General features: G+C 51.7%; 1 protein-coding gene across 5 annotated transcripts in view; it reads right to left on the bottom strand.

Moving 5' to 3' along the window:
- The window catches only part of PDE4B (phosphodiesterase 4B), a 182,534-nt gene that overhangs the window by 26,706 nt on the left and 132,705 nt on the right, over positions 1 to 23,123 (bottom strand). For 4 of the 5 annotated variants that reach the window (XM_068199009.1, XM_068199010.1, XM_068199011.1 and 1 more), the window contains one exon: positions 2,448 to 2,560. In XM_068199009.1, the coding sequence (XP_068055110.1) occupies positions 2,448 to 2,560 (113 nt within the window). Of the gene's footprint in view, positions 1 to 63; positions 243 to 2,447; positions 2,561 to 23,123 lie in introns of those variants that run through there. The other variant, XM_068199014.1, reaches the window with a different exon arrangement.

Raw genomic sequence — 23,123 nt, 5'->3', positions numbered from 1 at the left:
GCTGAGCCGCTCATTCCCTCGCTCCTGCTGGCGTTAACTCCCGGCTTAACGAGGAATACGCACATGTTTTGAGCGCTGCCTTCCGAACCCCATCAGCTCAAAGCCCGGCTGCCGTCCCGCATGGCTCTTCCCCCTCCGCTGCCTCCTTTTTTTTTTTTTTTGCCGCAGCGCTCCTGAGAATCCCCCTGCGCGCACGGATGCCGAGAGCCTCCCGCTCTGCCTCTCTCGGCGCTGTTGTTGCAACTCTGGATTTTCTAAACTACGTCTGTCAGGAAGGAGACAGGAAATTCGAGTCACACTTGCAACAGCTGTGCCATGCCTACTATCAGGCTCAAATGACGTAGTTTGGCTGGGGTGGCGCGGGGCCAGGAACTGGCGAGAGCGGAGGTCAGGAAGATAGGTCAGTGTTTATTCTGCTGCTGCGCTTGGGAGCATGCCGAGCCGATTTGCTTTCTTCCTATCTAGACTGTTTCTCTTTCCGTTTTTTCTTTAATAATGCGCAGCCCAAGCATCCTGTTTTCAAAACATCTGCCGGCTTTGCTATTTACCGGTGACAAATGGAGATGCCTCGGAGCGGAGCTGGCGCTGGGACGGGATGCTCGGAGCGGGGAAGGGCGGCTGCAGCCTCCTCCCGAAGATGCAGAAGACCCAGCACTGCCAGCAGGCACGCTGTCTGCCACCAAACCCCCAAAAAGCCACGAATCCCCCAAATCATCAGGCATTGAAACCAAACTTTCCAACCCGAACCGTGCCGTGATTTGTGACAATATTTACGGTTCCACAGCAAAGACAAGCGAGGTGTGAGGCCATTTTATGCTTCTTTTTCACAGCTGAAGACTGTGAAACTGGAAGTTGACAAAAAAAGCGCAGACATTTCAGAAACGGGTTATGAAAGAACAAAGTTTCAGGAAGTTTTTCTCGAGCCAGCTGCAAGCCATCTGCACCCCGCGTAATCGCAACTTTAAAGTGCTACAAAAGCAGTTTAGTTTCACCTTCACGAGGCCAGATTTGTCACTCAGTAAAAAAAAAAAAAAAAAAAGTAACCTCAAATTGAAGGGCGCCGTGTTCACACTGGAGGTGCAGCCTGAACCCTCCTCAACTTCCATCCAGGGTTCCCTCAACACAAACTCAAACGAATAAAATAATATTTATTTCTTAAAAGCTCGGTCTATAAACCCTTTACTGCTTCCTTTGCCCCTGCACATCGTGGTAATCACTACCAGAAGTGGAAGCTGAAACAACACGGGATTTCGGGATTTCTTTGCTTAACTTTTTCCCATAAATTCAGTTTCTGATTCAGCATTTCTGATTGCAGTCATTTCCAATTAGGAAAAAAAAAAAAAAAACCAAAAAACAAAACCCAACAACATCGGGGTGGTGCAGAACTGGGTTTAAAACCATCACAACTGGGCAAGGACGTGGATGCGACGGGCACTGGGTTGGGAATTTGTGGCTGTGACAACTCCAGCGGGCACGGCGGGGCTGGGAGCGCTGTCTGGGAGCCCTGGAAGGGGCAGGCGCGGGCTGGGAGCTGCCAGGCTGGCCCGAGGAGGCTGTGCCCGGGGCAGTGCCCGGCTCCCTGCAGCCGCGGGCAGCGGGCGGGGAGAGCCGCGAGGGCCGGGTGGGCTCCGGGAGATGCTGGAACCGAGCTGGGCTCAGGCGGGCTGGAGCACCAACTCCCAAAAGCTGCTCAGAACTGGCGTTTCGCTCTCTGCTGCCTGTCAGGATACTCCAGGCACTCTGCTCTCCCCCTGCTTCCCTGACTTTAAACACCACGGACTTTCCTTGCTTTACTTCAGCACTTTATTCTGTGCAGAGAAACTCACAACTCCCCTTTCGCTCCCAGGAAAGCTCCGCAGAGCAGCAGCCCCCGGAGCTGATTCCCTGTCACCATCTCTGCCTGCCCACCCTCACCATGTGCCGCCCAGCGATGCCAGCCCAACGCATTAAAAATCAAATTAAAACGTCACCGAAAGCCAAAACAGCCGTAAAACACCGGACCCACAATGTTTACAGTTCGCCGTTATTATTATTAAGCAATGAAGTTAATTGACTTCTGGCGTGGTGATTTGCTAAATGCCGGCGTTTGCAGAGTGTTCCTGCTCATATCGGCTCCAAGGGACCGGCGCTAATTGAAACCTCTTTAATTTTCGGAAATGAGCCGGCGGCAGCGATGGGGCTCTCCGCGATACCCCGGATCGCGTCCCCCAGACTATCCCGGCTCTCTCTCCCCGCTCCATCCCGGCTCGCTCCCCACGCCACCCGCCGCGAGTTCTCCCTGGACGCGTTTCCGCGGGGAAACGCGGAGCCCCTTCACCGCCGCTAACTCGGAGCTGCTGTCCCGGACAGACGCGAGGACGGCTCGGGATCAGGCTCAGCGCCCCGCGCCTCTCCGCATCCCCGTCCCGCATCCCCGCTCCGCATCCCGGCGCCGCACGTGGGCTCACCTTGTTGGATGCCATCTCGCTGACGGAGCGGTAGGTTTGGATGGTCTCCAGCTGATCCAGGCACCAGTCGAGCTCCTCCAGCGTCTCCATGGCCAGCTTCTGGTAGGGCTCGTCTGCGAAGAGGCACACGGACATGTATTCGGGCTGGCGCTGCGGCCGCCTCTCCATGGCGGGGCCGGCCGAGCCGCCGCCAGCGCTGCCGGAGGTGCCGCTCCGCTCCCTCATCACGCGGCCGCCGCTGCGCTGCCCCGGCCGCCGCCAGCGAGTCCCCGCCCGCCGCCGGCCCCGGCCCCGGCCCCCGGCCCGGCCCCGGCCCGCCCCGGCCCTGCCCCCGCCGCTCGGGGGAACCGAGCGCCCCCCGGGCAGGGCAGGGCAGGGCAGGGCAGGGCAGGGCTGCGGCTCGGGGAGCGTCATCGCGGCCCCCCCGCCCCGGCTGCTGCGGGGATCGGCCTCCCCCGCCGCTCGCGGGATGCTGCTCCTCGGGACGCCAGCCCCGCTCCCCGCAGCAGCCAGAGCCTGCTCCCCGACAGCCCTGCTCCCCATCAGCCCTGCTCCCCGACAGCCCTGCTCCCCGACAGCCCTGCTCCCCGACAGCCCTGAACCCCATCAGCCCTGCTCCCCGACAGCCCTGCTCCCCGACAGCCCTGAACCCCGACAGCGCTGAACCCCATCAGCCCTGCTCCCCGACAGCCCTGCTCCCCGACAGCCCTGAACCCCGACAGCGCTGAACCCCATCAGCCCTGAACCCCGACAGCGCTGAACCCCGACAGCCCTGAACCCCATCAGCCCTGAACCCCGACAGCCCTGCTCCCCGACAGCCCTGAACCCCATCAGCCCTGCTCCCCATCAGCCCTGCTCCCCGACAGCCCTGAACCCCATCAGCCCTGCTCCCCGACAGCGCTGAACCCCGACAGCGCTGAACCCCATCAGCCCTGCTCCCCGACAGCCCTGCTCCCCGACAGCCCTGAACCCCGACAGCCCTGAACCCCAACTGCCCTGAACCCCGACAGCCCTGCTCCCCATCAGCCCTGAACCCCAACTGCCCTGAACCCCGACCGCCCTGCTCCCCATCAGCCCTGCTCTCCAAGAGTTCTGCTCCCAACATCCCTGCTGCCCAACCCTGCATGCTTCTGCTCCCCAGCAGTTCTGCTCCCCACATCCCCCAGCTCTGCTGCCCAACCCCTCCAGCCCTGCTCCTTAACCCCACCAAGTCCCACTCCCCACCAGCTCTGCTCCCCAGCCCTGCCTGGTCCCATTCCCCACTCCTGGCCCTGCTCCCCACTCCTGGCCCTGCTCCCCATTCCTGGTCCCATTCCACACTCCTGGTCCCATTCCCCACTCCTGGTCCCATTCCCCACTCCTGGTCCCATTCCCCATTCCTGGCCCTGCTCCCCACTCCTGGTCCCATTCCCCATTCCTGGTCCCATTCCCCACTCCTGGTCCCATTCCCCACTCCTGGTCCCATTCCCCACTCCTGGCCCTGCTCCCCACTCCTGGCTCCCCAGCTTTGTTGGCTTTGTCCCCAGCAGCCCCACTGCTCCCCAGCAGGCTGTGCACCCCAAACCCACTGTCCCTGCTCCCTGCTCCCACCGAGCTCTCCTGCGCCTGCCAGCAGGACACTCCCGAGCAGCTCTGGTGTAAAAGTTAAGGTTTCCACAAGCGGATACAGTGAATCATAGAATCTCCCCATGAATGTAACTGCTTCTCATAATCCTGGTAACATATGCTCATCCCATAAATCTGTCAGAGCTAATGGATTCAGCGTTTCTACCGCAGGTACCAGTGACATCACAGGGCAGGAGTGCTCAGACACACTCAGGAGCTGAGCTGGAGCTCCAGCCGTGCCCCCTTGCCCTCTGTGTCCCCCTGCCCTCGTGTCCCGGTGTCCCCAGGGAAAGGAGCTGCACCTCGTGCTGGTGTCTCTTCCCAAGGACAGATCCTCTCTGCCATTCACCCCATCAATAAAGCAGCACTGGAGCGGGACCTTCCATTAAATTATTGAGAATAAACGGAAAATAAACCCTGCCAAAGGTAATTCAGTAATAAACCTGGCACTGATACGTTTGAAAGGTTTGGTGAATCCAAATCCTTGTGGCATTGGAAGTTACTGGGTTTTTTTCTGTGCTCACAGAGCTCCAAACTTTGGAAGTTCTCTAATTCCTGCATAATCACAAAAGCAGGTGAAAACAGCCAAAATCACACAAAACTCAGTGTATTTTCCTTTCTGTCATGAGAAATTCCCATTCACATTGAGAGAATTTTTCCCATTCCCTATCAACTATTTTTTCCTGTAAATTAGTTGACCCAGAAGGGCTCAAACCACTTGTTGCATAAGATGCTGGGATTAATAAAACCAGCACAGGTAAAATAAGTTTAGGAATAGGTAAAACCCCATCTCAGCCAAACAAAACCCCACGTTTAAATCAAATCCCATTCTTGTCCTGTGTTCTCCTGCTCTGAGACTCTCCAGGAAGCACAGCCACGGCATGTGTGCATTCCTGGAGGAGGAGAAGGAACAGGTTCACAGGGACTCTGACACCAGACCCTAAATTTAGCCTTTTGGGGGATTTCCAGCCTTGCCCAGGTCTGCAGAACCCGCTGCCACTGTCACTTCACTTCCAATCTTCACCTCGGGAAGAGCCATCAGGGAATGCAGGACCCAGAACAGAAATCTGCTCTTGATATTGAAGGACTCACATTCCCCAGAGCTGATATTCAGGACATTCCTTCACTCTGTAATCTGAGTTTTATGTAATAAAAGGGGAAAAAAAACCCCCAAAACAGGCAAAGCTATTACATATTAGGGATATCGAGGTGGATTAGGAAACTTGAGGGCTTAGAGGGTTTGGCTATAAGTATTTGTATTTATTTTTGGGTTTCAGAAGATGAGCTAAATAAAGAATATTTTACACATTCGCAATGTTCCGTGGAATTTTTAGCATCAGGACCCTCCTTCCCTCAGTTTCTGCCTCCCTGCTTCATTCGGGGGGGGTTTCCTGAAGGAATCCTGGGAGCAGCAGGGATCCCTCCATGGTTTACTCATGTAGAACACGAGCACTGTCACTTGCCTAAGCCTTTGCACTGAAACCATTGAGGGGACAATGGATTCACAATTTAAACTCCGTATTTTGAAAACAGCCACTAAAGATACCTCCAGTCATTTCAATGGCAAAGACACAATAAAGTGCGAGCAAACAGCTCTTGCTAAGGATCATTTCAAGGGGGAAACGGTGAGTTCTGCTGCTGTTCCAGGGCAGAAGTGGATTTTAAAAAGCATCATTCACATTTTCTTTCAGAATTTTCATTTCTCCTGACCCTGGCCAGCCTGCCCACAGCTCCCTCTGGCCTTGGCTCCCAGCGAGACGCAGCACCCGCATCCCTGTGCAGCTCTCAGTGGTTTTGGCTTTTGACTCATCCCAATCTTTTATTTTTCACTCATTTTCTCAAGTAGCAGCCTGGTGAAACGATGCCTGCTGGGTGTGTGTCCTCCAGCTCCTCCTGCCTGCCCTCCGTGGTCAGCGGGCAGTCATTTCTGAAGCTGCTGCTGAGCTCGGCTGCCTTTGCTGGGGCAGGAGGGACGTCACAGACACCACATTCCCGCTCATTTCACGGAATCACGCAGGCCAGCCAAGAAGAGTCGCTGTCCTGGCCCACAGCAGGAAGAGAGCCCAGTTCAACCAACCCTTCTTAGAAACTCAGAACTGTCCCTGAAGCCACCGAGTGACGCAGTCTGAGCCCATCACCCCGGAAACCCCAACTCTTATCAAACCAGCCCTCCTTGGCTGTGTGCAACTGCACAAACTCCCTCTGATGAACTTGGGGATAATTACAAATAAATTGTGAAAGCAGAGGCTACAGTCCCACTCCTGAGGCTAAATTTGCTTTCAAAACCAGCATGTGAAATTAAAATATACCCTCCAAGTCCCCCGTGAAGTATTTTAAGAACCACAGCTACCCCAGAATAACAGCCAGATATAGAATCCATTAGGAGTTGCTCTTCTACCAATATAAAAGCTTTGTGTGGGAATGATCTTAAAATAACAAATATTTTCTGACTTTCTTCATATTTAATCTTCATGGATACCAGAGAATGGTTTGGGTTGGGAGGGACCTTAAAGCCCATGCAGTTCCACCCATGGGCAAGGACACCTTCCACTGTCCCAGGCTGCTCCAGCCTGGCCTCGGACACTTCCAAGGATCCAGGAGCAGCCACAGCTTCTGTGGGAAATCCATTCCAGGGCCTGCCCACCTTCCCAGGGAACCATTCCTTCCCAATATCCCACCTAATTCCATTGTCTGGCAGTGAAGCCATTCCCTGTGTCCTGTCCTCCATGCCTTGTCTCCAGTCCCTCTCCAGCTCTCTTGGAGCCACTTGAGGCCCTGGAAGGGGCTCTCAAGAGCCTTCTCTTGCCCAGGCTGGCCACCCCCAGCTCTCCCTGCCTGGCTCCAGAGCAGAGGACAGGGATGAAGTGCCCTGGGATCCTCTCCCTGAGTGGTATCTGCTGTTGCTACAGCGACTCCCACAAACAGTAAACACAAGTTTAGATGCTCTGTGAGTTGTTCTTTCCCTGAACCCAACGTGAGCGTCCCACTGACATCAGCAGAGCAACTCCCCCTGCCAGAAACTCTCCCAAAGCCCGGCCAGTGGCTGACTTCCATCACCTTCCTGGTACAGCCGAGGCACATGGGCACTTCTGGAAACACTCCTGCCATTTCGGGATCTGGGCTCCTGGAACACTTGAGGATGCATCTTCAACCATCTCACATTTCAGTTTATATTTGGGGGTTGCATAAGCCAAACCCGTAAATTACAGCGGTGCTTTGGTCATGTTTGCTCGGGTGAAATCATTGCTGACACAGAAGAGGGAAGTGAGGAACAACGTGAGTTTCAGTTTTTGAATCCTACCCAGTGTTTGCGCAGCAGGGCTGGGGCTGGTGGCACTCCAGCAGGAACTGAGGTGACATTTCCTCACAAGACCTGAGCTGCTGCCAGTCCCTCCGAGGACAGAGGCAGCCCTCGCCTCGTGTTTCTCTGCTGGCACTCGGAATGCTCCAGTGTCCTGAAATGCAGCACCTTTCCAGTGCCAGGATTCTGCAAAAACTGCATTTTTGGTAGCTTTTGCCATCTGTTCCTTTGCCAGCTCTGCAAGGTGATGGAACACATGGGATCTCTCACTGCAGAGGTGACTTAGCAGCCCCTTTTTAGAGGCTTTTTCCCACTTACTGACATTTCTGTGCTCTCTTTTTCTCACACAATTGTTTAGGTTGGAAAATCCCTCTCATACCATCCAGACCAACCACTCCCAGCACTGCCAAGGCCACCGCTGCCCCATGTCCTCAGGTGCTACACCCACATGGATTTTAAATCCCTCCAGGGGTGGGGACTCCTGGGCAGCTGTGCCAGGGCTGGAGGACCCTTTCCAGGAAGGAATTTTTCCAAATATCCAACCTGGGCCTCCCCTGACACAACTTGGGGCCGTTCCCTCTCCTCCTGTCCCTGTTCCCTGGAGCACAGCCCGACCCCCCGGCTGTCCCCTCCTGTCAGGAGCTGTGCAGAGCCACAAGGGCCCCCTGAGCCTCCTTTTCTCCAGGCTGAGCCCCTTCCCAGCTCCCTCAGCTGCTCCAGACCCTTCCCCCGCTCCATTCCCTGCCCTGGACACACTCCAGCCCCTAAAAATCCTTTATGTCATGAGGGGCCCAAAAGTGACCCCAGGATTTGAGGTGTGGCCTCACCAGGGCTGGGTACAGGGGGAAAAGTGAGAGCTGCTCATCAAGGTGGACTTGAGGCCTTTTTTCACTATTGAATACTTGGAAAATGAAAGGTTTTGGGGAACACCCTCATTTCTGGGAGCAGTTCAGTGTAAGGACAAGCACACACTTCATCGGTGTCACAGATGGGAATGGGACAAACTCTCACCCTTGGCTCCCCCCAAACCCTATCTGTGCCATCCTTCTCCCAGCAGAGCTCCGGCTCCTCGGGGCCTGCAGGGGTCTGAGCACGAGGCCAACATTATCTGCAGCTGCAGAGTTCCTCTCTTCACCCACAAACTGTCCCCATCATGTCCCCAAGTGCCACAGCAAGGCAGGAGGGTGGGCAGAGTCCCCAGCCTGCAGGAGGGATTGGTGGCTTTGCCCTCGACTGACGCAGGAGATGAACCGAGTAAGGAAACATTTCGAAAAGAGGTCCAAATGACAAAATTTCAAGTGGGGTTTATTTTCTCTCTCCTGAGTCCCTCACGATTCTCTCTCATAACCCCAGTCCTGATAAATAAAAGCATTAGGACTTCTTCTGGAGGGAAGTGCAAAGGCCATAAAGCCACAAGAGTTTTAAGGCCAAAACACCACATCCCAACCAGGTGAATTAAAAAACTTGGGTAGCAGTTGCAGTTCCCTTTCCAGCTGCCAAAAAGCTCAGCTTTCCAGAATGCATGAGGAATATTCCCAGTGGGATTGAGTTGTGAACAGATTGTCCAATCTGGTGGATAAGAAATGTTGAAGACAAATATTTGCCAACATCCTTTCAAAGTCAGCTCTCCTTAACTGTTAAAGATCAATTTGTGGGCTCACTGTACTGGTAAAAGTCTCCATTTCTACCTCTGTAAGGAAAAAGAAAAATTCCTTCTACTGGATCACAGCTTTCCTTGTAAATATTGGGAATGTGGAGCTTAAGACTTTAAAAACACCCAAAAAACTCTGATAGACTCTGCCAAAAATTCCAAGAGGAACTTTCACATGGAAGGTTAAAAGGAGCGTCCGGCAGTTTTCCCGACTTTACTCAGTCTATCCATCCTGTTCCACATGTTTACAGTGCCATAAGACATCTTCTAAGTTATTTACTCTTCATTTCATCCTGGCTGCAATAAATTGGGACTATTTATAAAGTTCTTCAGTGTTTGGGGCCGTCCTTCCCAGACCAAGCTCCAGCTGCCTTTGAAGCAACAACAGCTGAGACTCGAGGTCAACAAAGTCATTTTCCAGTGATTCCAACTGATTTAATGAAATGTTATCACTCTATCTAAACCTTACCTCAACAACTGAGACTCATGATAAAATCTGCTCCTCTAAAAGGAAAATAAGAACAGTTGCTCCCTTTTGCCTTGGAAAAATTTTGATGTTGGATTTATTCCCAAATCCAGCGTGTACAACGTGGCACTGAAATGTTCCCCCAACACTGGACAAGCTGATAAAATTCCACAAAAGCGAGAGCAGACAAACACTCATAAACCCCCAAAGATTAAAATCCAAGTGTTACAGGGGGAAACGGTTACTTCCCTCCAGGAGTGACAGGGAACTGAGTGAAGAGGGAACGGATTTGGGAACGTGAGCTCCTCCTCCTTGGCTCTTGGGTGAGATGAGGATTTTGGAGTCCTCGTGGATGTGCATGGCCAGGTGGAAATGTTTATCCTAGTGCATGAAAACTCTGCTTTAGGAAAAGTCCGACAGCACAGTCCCAGACTCCCAACTGGAAAACACATTAAGGATACAATTTTAAATTGTCCCTAATTCCCAGGTGAAGCCATAGGACATAAGCCCAGATTTTGTAATCATTAGAGGGCCTTAAACCAGCCCACTTCTAATCATTCTCTATTTATTAAGATTATCCCAACTGTTGTCATTGTTGCAGATGACACAGAAGATTGGGGAGAGCAGGCAGATGCTGGAGTAGATCACATGGTTGGCAGAAGATTATTTGGGAGCTGATAGAGCTCATTAATGTCACTGAAGGCCTCATTTGCATTCCTCACTCCTTGGCTGCTCACAAATAAGAGCTCCTGTGGGGGGAAGGTGGGAGAGGGCCCCTCTGGGGGAGAGTCCATCCCAACTGATCCAGCAGCTGATCCCACCTGGGCTTAGCTGGGAACTGTGGGATCTTAACTCCGGGGGCAGGGGACAGGGCAGGAAAAGGAGAGAGAAGAGGGAGAGGAGAAAGGGAAGGAGAAGGAAATGGAAAAGAGATGGGGAGAGAAGGAGAAAGAGCAGAAGGAGAAAGAGGAGAAAATGAGAAGAAGGGGAAGGAGGAGAAGGAGAAGGAGAAGGAGAAGGAGAAGGAGAAGGAGAAGGAGAAGGAGAAGGAGAAGGAGAAGGAGAAGGAGAAGGAGAAGGAGAAAGAAGGAGAAGGGTGCTCGGAGTGATTTACCAAGGCACCCACATGGCCGCGGCTCAGATGAAAGTCCCACAGATCCAGATGACCAAAGACCCTCCCATTCCCCAAAAAGAAAATGGCTCTTTTACCTCCCCAACACGAGGTTCATTAGCAGGAATATCACCTCACATTAATTACTAACCAGTGTCAGAAAATGGCTATTTCACCTCCACAACGCGAGGTTCATTAGCAGGAATATTGCCCCACGTTAATTACTCCCAGTGCCTAGCATCACTCTAAAACCCCAGAGCACGTTGTGTAAAACAGGTTTATCAACAAAGGACATGCCAGAACTTGATGGAGAAGGGCCCTGTGCAGGCTGGGAGCTGTTCACCCTTTGCCTTCCCTAATGGAGCTGTGGTTGCTCACGGATCGTGTGGACATGTTTACATATTTATCCCTCACAATGCCGAGGGAATAACTGACACTGGGTGATTTATTTGTTTAATGTATCCTGTTAGTGATTCTGAGAGCTATTTCCTCGAATTAAAGCATTGTTCTACCAGATCCAGAAAATATTCCTGTGGAAATCCTTCTGTTAGACAGATTTGGAAATTCACATGGAAAACAATCAAAGGCACAGAGCACAACCCCCAGGATTCACTTCAAATCTGCACTGAAATGTCCAAATCTTGCAGCACCACCTCCCAAACTACAAGCACGGAAAAAAACCCTGTAATTGCAAGTTTCTTTTATAGATTTGATGCCTTGTGAGGCTGCCTCAGAGCAGAGGCTGGGCAGAGTCACAGAATAAAGCAGGGATTGATCAAAAGGATCTCCTCCATGGATCCACCCTGGGCAGCACCAGAGCCCAGCCAGGGCTGCACCCAAGAGGAACCCAAATGGTCCCAAAATGCACGAGCGCTCCCGGGGGCTCTCCCTGGGATCAGCTCTGCTCCATGGGCACATTGCAGTTCATTGTCCCATTCCAGCTTTAGCCCGTGCAGTCCCATCCTGCTTGTTTTTCTCTCTCCAGCCCACGTTGTTTGTGCTCCTGGGCCTGAGGTTTGGATCCTTTGTCCTCGGTGCCCAGCTGGAGCAGGAATTGTTTTGTCTCCCTGCTCTGTGCAGAGAGCTCACCATCCCCTGATGTGCAGCCCAGACCCACACACTAAAGCAGCACAGAATTTGAAAATATAAAAGCCAAAACCTGAGGCACCAGATCCCCCATGCACCTTCCAATATCCAGCAAATCTACGGAACAGATTTTTTTCCTGAGCACAAGAGGCACACGAGGACCCGAGGAAGGTGTGAATGGAAAGCAGGTGTGATTGGAAAGGTGTGACTGGAAAGCAAGCTGCATCCAGCAGCACCAGCCAGCCCCACTCTCTGCCAGATCCCAACGTGCTCCCTCCGTCATCTCCTACGGACACTCGCGCTCCCGATCCGCCAGAGCGCGGGGCTGGAGTGAGGAGCGAGCAAAATCCATGGGAACCATGAAGCCTTCAGCTGCACTGCCCCTCCTCCCCACCATCCCAACACAGCCTAATTATATCTTTTGCAAAGATAAGTGCAGATGTGCTAAGAAAGGCTCAGAGCCCCAGCGCCCGCAGAACAGGTGGAGCCACGACGCTCTTGAGCAACTCCCCAACAAATGGACGAGCCTGCCCTTCTCCCCTCGTCGTATTTTTGGGACTCCAGTCCGACCAGTCACTCGAGCTGTCCCCTCTCAGGTTTCTCACACCTGCAGCCTCCCTGCGGCGTGCAGGGGAGGTGGCAGGGAGAGGAAGGGCTCTTTGTTGGCTGTGGAGTGGGGCCAGCGGGTGCCCGAGCTCGGCGGGAGCCGGGAACGGGCACTGCATGCAAATGAGCACAGAGTTGTCTCACAGTTATTCTTTCAACAAAAAAGTACTTTGGAAATGTAGATTTTTTTCTCTGCTAGCCAGCATTAATACATGAGATGTGGGCAGAAAGGCCTGGGAAGTGAAATCCCTGCGGAGAGAGGGATGGGATGAACTGGCAAAGCCACTGGCAGGGGGTCACTGAGGAGGTGGCACTGGAGGAGATCCAGCTGTGGGGGAACGTGGATGAAATCCTAACAGGGGTTCCAGAGCAGCAGAAACAATGGGGCCTGTATTCAGGCTGGGTTCAGAGATGAGAGGGGAAGATAGAGACAAAAAAATGAAGTGAAAGCTTTCCACTGCTAATTGCGAAAAATGCCAGGAAATGAGTGAGCTGGAGCTGCCAGGAATAATGTGGGAGACTGAAATTGGGGATGAGAGTGTTTGACATCAGCTGCAGCCTCTGGCAAAATAGAGCCAAGATTTTGGGGGGCATTTTTATTTTCTTTTCTCTTTCCCAAACAACAGGGAGCAGGAAAAGGGAACTTTTTGGTTGGATTGCTGAGGAGCCTGGCATTCTAAGCTCCCTAATTAAAGACAGGTCCTTTCTGGGACACACCATTCCAGCTGCTGGGAAAACTCAGCCCCCAGAAAAACGGCTCCAGAGCCGCTGAAGACGTCATGGCAGTGATTAAACAGCACTCGCCAAGAACATCCAGGACACATCCAGGTTCGAACTGGACAATTCTGGGAAGCAGGAGATGTCTCACCAAGACAAGGCACAGGGAATGAAAAGGAGAAGGAAAAACCTCCTGGATGCAGGGAATGCCACAAAAATGGTTGCAAGAAGGAAGAAGCCCCAGATTCTGTCGCCACGGGGAATGAAAAGGAGAAGGAAAAACCTCCTGTCTGCAGGGAATGCCACAAAACCAAAGGGCTGCAGCATCCCAAGAAGGAAGAAGGCCCAGCTGGGAAGCAGAGGCTCCCAGCGAGGGGAGGAATTCCTGCAGTGTGACTCGGCTGGGCCAGAAGAGCAGCAGAGCCCGGGCAGTCCCTCAGTGCCATAGTAGCAGCGATGTTTCTGAGTCAACAGCCCTGAGCTCTGAGCCGTGGGCCAGCTGCGGGGTAATCCGAGCAGGACTCTGAGCCTGCAGAAATGCCGCTGCCGCGGGGGCCCAGCTGGGCTATCTTTAGCCAGCCTGGAGTTAATCACCTAAGCTCCCCGAACCGCAGTGGAAAGCGGCTGGGAGCTCCAAGGGGTGATCCTGGTCTATTCTCAGCACCCCGGGATGGGCTGAACCACCCTCCGGAGGTGCTGCCGCTCTCTGCTCGCTGCAGGAGGCTCCTCTCTGCCCCAGCCACAGGAAGGGACCCCCAGAGGTCACCTCCCACCCACAGCAGGACCATCCCAGCTGAGCACCAGCACCAGTAGCTGCAGGGCACTCCTGGACACCCCACAGCCCCCCTGCCATCAGCCACCAGCAGCCTTCACCCCCAGCCTGGGAGCCTGGTGTCCAGCCATACCCAGCCCTGCCAGCAGCTGCCATGTGGGAATGCTGTGGGAAATGGTGCCCAAGTGCTCCCTGCACACCCACCCACGGCCCTCCACGTCCCCAGGGCCAGGCCACCCTCCAGCCCTTGGAGGAGGAGGTGGGGCCTCTCCAACACAATTTGCTTTGGCAAGTCTGCATCCACCATTCCCAGTTTTCTTTCTTGTCCTTCATGCGTTTGGAAATAGACTCCAGGGGAAAACCTCAGTGACCTCTCGGTGATGAGAAGAGTCTGACCAGGACGCTGTTCCCCTAATCTGCCCCACCCTTCTCAAAGATGCACCTTTTTCCTGTTGTCACCTTCCTAAGCACCACAATTTTCATGAGCGACTCACATTGACCTCACAGCTTTCCCAGCCGGACCCTTGTCCAACGATGTGGGCCTGGACACCTCCACCTCCTCTAGGCTGTCCCCAGCCAGCTGCTCCGTCCTTGTCCTCCATCCCTTATCTTCCCAAGCAGGCTGGGGGATGAAGACTGAGGGAAAAAAACCGCTGACTATTTTGGTCTTTCCTGTACCATTATCATTAGGTTGTTTCACCCATGGATCAACACTTTTTTCTGTATTTTCTTTCCCTGCTCCAGAGCCCCACTGGAGTCCCCTCACCACTCACAGCTCCATCAGCCCAACACCCCCCACATGCCCAAGGTTTTCCATGCCTCCCTTGTTCCCAGTCTTTCTCACTCTTTGCCTGCTCTTTTCTTGCATTTTGACTCTCTGAGAAGCTCCTTGCTTCACCAAGTTGGCTTCCACTGGAATTCCTGATCTTCCTGCACAACAGGATGGTTCGCTCCTCAGCTTTTCTTCAAAAAGCAGCCATCACTTAAGACTGGTCTATAATTTTTAGGTGGCTGAAGTGGGATGAAATTAATCTTATGACAATGACAGCCTTGAGTGCAAGCAGGAGTGGAAGGCCTGGGCAGCAAACAGAGGAGTTCATGCAGAGCCTGGTGCTGGCCAGTCCCAGTTTGATCCCAGTTCCTGTAACCCACACCGGGGTGAGCAGCAGGACATCAGCCATGGGTGCCCCCACGCAGTTTGGGAGCAGAAATAAAGCATTTCCAGGGAGCTCATCCCCAGAGGTCAGCCTGGAGTGGGAGCCAAGCCAGAGGAAGCTGGTTAGGGCAGAACTGGACAAACCTGCAGAGTCCTGACTGTACCCACCAGTACTGGTTGGGGTGGTGGATCACCACCCAGGTCATGAGAATTGGGTCACCGAGGCCACCAGCACGGCTGGCAGCTCACTGACAGCCCACTGACTGTTAGAGGAGCCAGAATTGCCCGGCAATTAGCACACAGCGTGGTGATTGCGGCTCGTTATCTCCAGAGCTGGAGAAGCCGCTGGGTTTGGCCAGGCCCGGTGGGAATGGCGCTTCCCATCGGAGCCAGTCCTTCAGCGGCATCAGCCAGGGTCCCCTGGGGTGGGCAGCACACACCCCTTCCCGGAGAGGATGGGGATGCTACTTCTGGGAGAGGAGGATGACGTGGAAGAGGCAACAGGAGCCAGGAAAAGCCCTGGGATAAGCCCAGCAGCTGGATCCAAAACCAGAAGCTCTGACCTGATGGAGGGGTTGCTGTTGTTTTTCAGGGACACCCTGGGATAGCCCCACAGACACCTTTAAAACAGACTGAAAAATGCTGAGAAGGGGCTACCCAAGTATTGTCTTTCCAAGATCCCAAATGTTGCTGGGAGTGAAGGACCTGAGCTTCGATGGGCTTTGCAGAAGATGTTTCAGCAGGAATATTAATTCCCACACAATAAACAACGCTCCCATCTCCAACAGATCATCGGGAACTCTTGGAAAGGAGCAGCTAATAAAAAGTCTTGCTCCTGAATTAAACCCAAAAGCAATTTTATATCCATTTTGTGTTTTAATGAGTCCGATTGTACGTCAGCCCTGCAAAGCTCAGCTTTGAAGATGCTACAGGAAGAGATGAAAGCTCCAGATTCCCAAAGCCAAGCTCCACTGCACCTTTCGCATGACAATGAGGTGCAAAACCCAGGTGTGAACACCAAGAACACCTAAAGGTGGCTGATAGAAGTTGGTGAAGCTTCCCAGAGAGGTAATTTCTGATGTGGAGATAAGCCTAAAGGTTTAATCTGAAATGCTAACGAGGAAGGAAAACTGGAGACATTCTGAGGAAGGATTTCAGGAGATAGCATCTCCTCTAGGGTGGGATGGTTTTACCACAAGGCAATCCCGTTTCCCAGTGTCCTTCCCCCTGCAGGGAACAATGCAGCCGAGGTGCCACAAATCAGAGGGGTAAGTGACAGTGCTTTTATGGTGCCAAATGGAAGTAACAAAATGCAGGAAGCATCCTGTCAGATGTCACTTAGCAGCGCTATCACCGGGGAATCTGGGAACGGGATTTGCCTGCATAGTAGGAATTCCTTGGTCCACTGAGAGGGAGAAGCAGAAATGGCAAGAGAGGTGGAATCTAATCTTGGCCTGTGGAATGAACGGGAAAGATTCCTCAGTTCCAACTTTATCTCAGGGTTTGGCATATTATCCCTTCACTGACCACGCTGATTCCTCATTGCCCTGGGGGATTCTTGTCTTAATCACAAGACAGGAGGAAAAATAGGATGCAAGAGAGGAATTCTCCTACTCGGGGTCTAACAGTGAGTGCAGGAGATGGACAGTGCACAGAAGGGAGGGAGCTGCAAGGAGAAGAACACTGGGAATGATTTCATAGGGAATTTAACACACTTTGAACACATTGCTGAAGACAGAATTTCCAAGGTCATGATGGATTTTTACATTAAGTGAAGCCCCATCACAGCTTTACTCCCCACAGTCCTCAAAGAGCAGTGAGAAGAGCCCAGGGAGCTGCAGGCTGGGATGGAGATGCCCACTGGTTAGGATGGGAGGTGAGCCTCCAGCCAGCCCTAGAGCTGAGCCTGAGGATTTCAAATCCCAATCCCAGCTTCCTGCAGATCACACTGTGCCCACATTGTGTTTTGTTCCCCTAACTAAACGAGGCCAGGCTGGGTCACAGCAAGCACATTTTACTGTGTGAGCAGAAGTGTTTTCTTCCCGAGCACACGTGAGTGCAGGAGTGTGAGAAAGCCCTGGAAAACTCAGGATATGATGATGCAACGACCTCGGTACCCACCTAGGACTTACCTGGGCACTGCATTATCTCATTTGCTACATGTGGGAGAGCTTTGGGGAGCTCACACGTGCGGGGAAACCAACTTGGATCCTGGAAGCAACATCCTTGTGCTAACGAAGGGCTCCACCTAAACTAATTAGCCCTGCCTTTCAACAGCCTTAATTAGGTGGGGCACCATCCTGGGCTGTTGTGGCTGGACGGCTTCCGGTTCTGGAGCTGGCTCAGCCACAGCCCGGCCGAGGAGGAGCTGGCTGTGCTGGAGAGGGGCTCTGCTTGTGCCAGCGCCCAGCCGAGCCCAGGGGCTCTCCCCGTCCCCAACTCCTCCATCCCGAGCTCCCTCCACCCTCACATCTGTGCAAAAACACCTCCTGCACCCCTGCAGGCGCCCCAAAACCTCCTCCTCTGAAACCTCGAGATGACTTTCACAAGAGGCCCACGGCACGGAAGGAACTCCCCAGCCAGACCACACAGCAACGATCTGAGCTCAACCAGAGGAAAAAACAACCCCAAAGTCTGAGAGGTGCACAGGATTAACTGTGCTCTGTGTCACCGTTTCACAGGAGTTTGGCAAATCACGGGCAGAAAGGTCCTCGCTTGGATCTGCCCCCAAATCCAGGTGCTGCTTTCATCCCCAGACCCCTCTGGAGCCATTAAATCAGGTTTTAACCTGGAGATAATAAAAGTTCTGGTCTAAAGAGTCTGTCAAGAGTGAAAGTCCTTTGTGGTGAAATAAATGCTGGGGTAGGAAATGGAGGAGGAACCTCAGGGATGAATCCTGGAAGTTCAAAGCACAGTCCTGGACCTACCTGAAAAGCTCCACTTGATCACTGGCACTGGATGCAAAGACAAAGCTTATTAATAACCCTTAGCTCTTCGTGAGGAAAAGTATTTGGAAATGTTAAACAAGGGGCAGAGCAAGGCTGCCCACGTCACCTGAGCCATGTAGAACAGGCCACTGGTAAAATGCCAGTCCTGTTTAAATCAGGTTCCTTGGCTCCTGGGAAGGTTAAAAGGTCAAAATTTAACACTAAATTTGCCTCTATTTCCTCTCAATTTAATTTCCTGAAGTTTCTCAATATGAAAGTTAAGAATGTGGTTTCAGGAAGCATCCCAGCTATAATCCATAGCACCCTTTGTGTCCCCATGCCTTGCTCGAGCCACAGAAAGGCAGGACACAAAGTCACCCCTTACATTTTGAATGAGCATTTCAATTATATTAATTATAAAATATAACAAAACGGTGGTTTTTTTCATGGCTAAATGTAATTACTTGAAAGCATTATCCTTTAGGATGTCAGCTTTAAAACCTGCTTCAGTTTGGAATTTTAATCTGTTTTCCTCCAACAGGTATTTTGTGTACCCAAGGGGAAACGTCAACCCCGCTGATTCACCTCAGCTGAACTTTGTGCCCTTGGTTTGCCTCTGTCATCCCCCAGCTGAAATCCAGGGATATCTGCAGGGAGCAGAGTCACCCAAGAATGCAGAATGTTGCAAAAAATGGCCTGTTTGGAGCGAAGGGAAGCCGTGAGTCAGCGCTATCGGCGGATCTGGGACTGCAGCGCGGGACACGGCGCGAGCTCGGGGAGCAGAACCAGCACAGAGAGCTTGGACAACCTCAATTTCCTAATCCACAATCCTCCAGCTTTTAAAAACGCAGAATATTTTTGCATGTGAGTTGGGTGGTGGCTCCCCAAAACACACAGGTTTTGTCCACCCCCACAGCATAACTCTGATTTTGGGGTGAGCCTCAAGCCCCAAACTCAAAATCCTCAGTGGCTGACAGCAGAGCTGAAACTTCCCCGTGCTAATCCTGGGTATTCATCTCCCTCCTGCACAGCTCGTGACTCACTGGCCTTTCTGTTTCCCCAAGTGCACGTAGAACTTTTGGAATCATCTGCTGAAAATCACGGAGTGAGTCCCACGGGGAACGGGGTGGGGAGGAAGAGGGAGATGGCAGGAGCCTACAGAGCAGCATCATTTGTTTTGACAGCTTTTAATGTTCCATATTAAACCCTGCACGTGCTGATCTCCACCTGTGAGCTGAGGCCAGCACACCCTGGCCGTTTAAAAGGTGTGTTTGGGACATGGGACCACATTTTCCCTGAAATTACATGGGAAACAACATCAGATTCATTCCCTGGATATCCATAATCAGAATTTGATATTATAGAATGCCAGATATTAATTTATTTGTAAGGTTTTTTTCCTAGATCTGGACTATTTAAGCCAGATGCGAGGATTCTGAGTCCTGTATGACAACATTCCTTAAACCTGGGGCCAGTCCTGACCCAAATCAGGTTTTTTACACCACAGAGATGCCTGGAAGGGGCAGATGGGGAGAAACATGACCCAGTAATGACAGGCACACTTGAAAGTGTAACCACTCCCCAAGTGGCTGCAGCCAGCAGAGCTGAGAACAGCCTTTCACTCTCAAAAACCATTTGATTAAAGCCCTGAAAACACATTGATTTAAGCACCTCGATCTGAGTTCAAAGAAATCAAAATGTCACCATTAAAAACACCTCTTATTAACAATTCCAGTTCAAATATCAGATTGAACAGACATGGAAATGGAAATGTTCCCCACTGAAGGTCAGCTATGGCTCGGCCTGCTGGGGATTATTCCAGGGCTTACCCTTCCTGCTCTAAGTTCTATACTCTGAGGCATTTTTCAGAATTTCTTACATTTAGCACCTGGTGTCAGCCTTGGCCAAGGTCTCTGCGCTGTCACTCACACTGTCAGGAATTCTGTGCAGGAAATTCAGCACAATTCCCAGAGTTTTGGTGGATTTCAGGCTGATTTCAGCACGTGAACCCGCACTCGAGGCAATGTGCACCAGGAGCTGTTCTAGCAGCACTCAGAGCCACATTTGGAAGTGTTACAAAAGAGGGAGCAGCTGCTGCTGCTGGAAAATGTGGTGTGAGCAGCATCTCTGCCTGGGTCCCTCCTTCCTGACCTAGAGAGGGTGAGGAGCAGCTCTTTGGCTTTTACCTGCACGGGATGTTCCCACTGGAAGGGGATGGAAACGTTGAAAAGTTCTGTGCAGTAGGGTTGAAACCCAGGAAGCTGCAACAGGAATTTTGGGAAATACCCTCCCCAGAGAGCTGGAATTCAGGTGGAAGCCCAACAGTATTTGAGGAGGAGCCGGATGGGGATCCTGTCCCATAAAGTCTCAACCAGAAACACTCCAGTTCAACTGGAAACTTCTCCCTGGAGTTCTCTTCTTCAACAGGATCTTTGGGAAGAAAAGGGATGAAAACATTTCACAGCTGTCAAATGCCAGCAAAGTCCATTTCCAACAAACCCTGCACTTGTGTGTGTTTATTCTTGGAATTCTCTTAGCAGGACTGGCCCCACGCTGTGCTCAGTGACAATCCCCACAGAACAGACGTTATCCCACATCCTCTTGGGCTGTCCCAGACCAGCACAAATGCTCCCAGCATGGATCCAAACGTCCTGTTCTCGAGTCAGCAACAGCAGGAACACAATTTTGGGTCACTTCTTGTAAAATTTGTACAGGGAATGAGGTGGGGAAGGAGGGAAGAGGCGCAGGAAAACAGGCTGGCTTTTCCACTTCCCAGAATTCTCCCCTGGTTTTTTCAGAGAACACAAAGATTACTCTGATCAACTCCTGCTTTTGTCAGCCTAATATCTGGTATTTAAAGAAAAAGACATTGCTTGTAAAAAGTGACATTTCAGAAGCATTTTGGTATGAAGTGCTAAGCCTGACAAACCTCCCTAAACACACGCTTGAGGCACGAAAGGTCTGACTGGATTGGACCCACTTGGAATGGAAACACTGGGGTGTCTGGAATATGCTCCAGGGGACCTGGCAAGCTGCAGCCACAGCCTCTCTCCAAGTGCTTGGAACCTGGAGCCTTTGAGGTCCAGGGAAAAAGTCTGTTTCAGAAAGCTTTTGAAGAGTGTGAAGGTGTGGTGGAGGAGTTTAGCATGCACAGATGATTAATTTGCTCCTGGAAAGGGAGATTTCTGACAGCAGGATATTTATACTGGAATATCTACATTAAAATGCACAGTCCCTTTAAAATTCAATTTAAACACGGAGTTCCTTAGTACTGAATAATGGATCTCGGATCCCAGCAAACCTTGGGTCAGATCCTGCTCCTGGCTCATGTTTGTCACTTCCATAGGCACAGTCCTGATTACAAAATCAAAATATATTAATTGTCAAATCAACACCCTGCAGGATTTTGGAGTTTTTTTTGGTTGTTTTTTTTTTTAATTCTGAATTCCTAAAATGATTCTGTGCTCCAATGCACAGCAAAGCCAATCAATGCTACCTTTGGATGAGAGAATATATCCCACAGGGAGAGGTGTATTTAAATAGTTTTTAAAGGCTACTGCTTAAAACATTTAAATGTTGGTAATCATACATATTTACAGTGAACTGAATGAACTTTGAATAAACTGACAGGTTTGATTAATAACCATAAATAATTAGCAGCTGTTTCCTTTCTGTCAAAAAAGGTATTGCAATTATAGCATCCTTAAGGCTGTCATTTACAGGCACTTCTTGGAGCCAATGTTACAATGAAATGTTTCATTAACTCTTAGTGTAACATTCCTCCCCGCTTGCACAATGATGGGTACATTAATTAGCACACCTTGCTTGGCTGCAGAAATAATTTTTAGTTCATCAGGAGATGAGACTGGTGATAAAACCAGAACATTTCTGGGTGATTTGAACACTGAAATGATCAATATGTTCATTATTCAGTGTCACTGTTTGGCAACTGCTGAGCGTGAATCAGAATGGAGGCAATTCCACATGGAATAGAGGGAAAAGTTCCAGAGCAACCCTTTCCTTCCTCTTTTAATTCTACCTTGGTTTTTGAAGCTCTGAAAGTTTTAATCTTTGCAATTGTTATTTTGTAATTGTAGAATTAAGTTTGGTGAGCAGAACGTCCCTGCAGAGGACAGCAAATTCCAGTTCTGTCCTTCAGGAACAGCCCTTTCCCCTCTTTATATTCCTCTCCAACCTGGAACCAACCTGGAACCAACCCCTGCTCCCACCAAGACTAATAAATATAAAAAAAAATATTTGGGAATTCCTGCCCACCTACGAACCAAACAATTTGGCTGCTGAGAATCAGAACACAACTTTAGAAACACTTTTTAAAACACAAGAAGAAAGCAACTTCCACTAGGAATCAAGTCCTGCAGGAGGGCCAAGGTTTGGCCTTTGGGGCTGGCTGTGGGATTTGAGCAGTGCATTTCCCTGGGAATGTTTCCACAGGGATTTTGGATGCAGCATCTCCCATGGCGTGTCCAGGACAAAACGCTCTGCACTGAGCTCAGCTTCAGGGAGGAAGGAGAAATTTCTCCAGAGCTGTGGAGCCGAGCTGTTTTGGGGGGCTTTGGGGAGGTCACTGCAATTCCCACTGCCTGGAAATGCTGTGACATGGAAGCAGAAAGGACTCAACCAGCAGGACAATGGTCATCCCCGAGGCACTGTGCCCTGCGACCTAAAAAAATAACCCAGCCTGCCAGAGGTTGGGTTTGGGTGGTTTTGTTTGGTTTGGGCTGTTTTTCCCTCTGATCCAGGACACATCTCTCATTCTCATCTGGAACTGATTCAGGGTGCCGAGCACTGCGCTGTCAAAACCTCCCCCAGCAGCCCTGACTGTTGTGTGCAGCAAACAAAGGAGACACAGATTTTATCAGCGCTGATATCAGCGATGGCAGAGCCCAATTGTCTCCGCAGGGCCCTTGCGCAATGCAGCGGGACGGGAGCCGGGAACGGGACCTGACCCGGCCCCAAAGAGCAGAGAGAGCAGGGACACAACGGGACCGTGCCACCCCAAAGGTCCCCTCCCCAGTGCCACTGGGAACGGGACCTGACCCGGCCCCAAAGAGCAGAGAGAGCAGGGACACAACGGGACCGTGCCACCCCAAAGGTCCCCTCCCCAGTGCCGCTGGGAACGGGACCTGACCCGGCCCCAAAGAGCAGAGCTAGCCAGGGACACAACGGGACCGTGCCACCCCAAAGGTCCCCTCCCCAGTGCCACTGGGAACGGGACCTGACCCGGCCCCAAAGAGCAGAGAGAGCAGGGACACAACGG

The sequence above is a fragment of the Anomalospiza imberbis genome, chromosome 9, assembly GCF_031753505.1.
Source record: "Anomalospiza imberbis isolate Cuckoo-Finch-1a 21T00152 chromosome 9, ASM3175350v1, whole genome shotgun sequence".
NCBI classification, from domain to species: domain Eukaryota; kingdom Metazoa; phylum Chordata; class Aves; order Passeriformes; family Viduidae; genus Anomalospiza; species Anomalospiza imberbis.
Note: the sequence above shows the minus strand (reverse complement) of the source record. Positions and strands in the feature narration are given on the sequence as shown.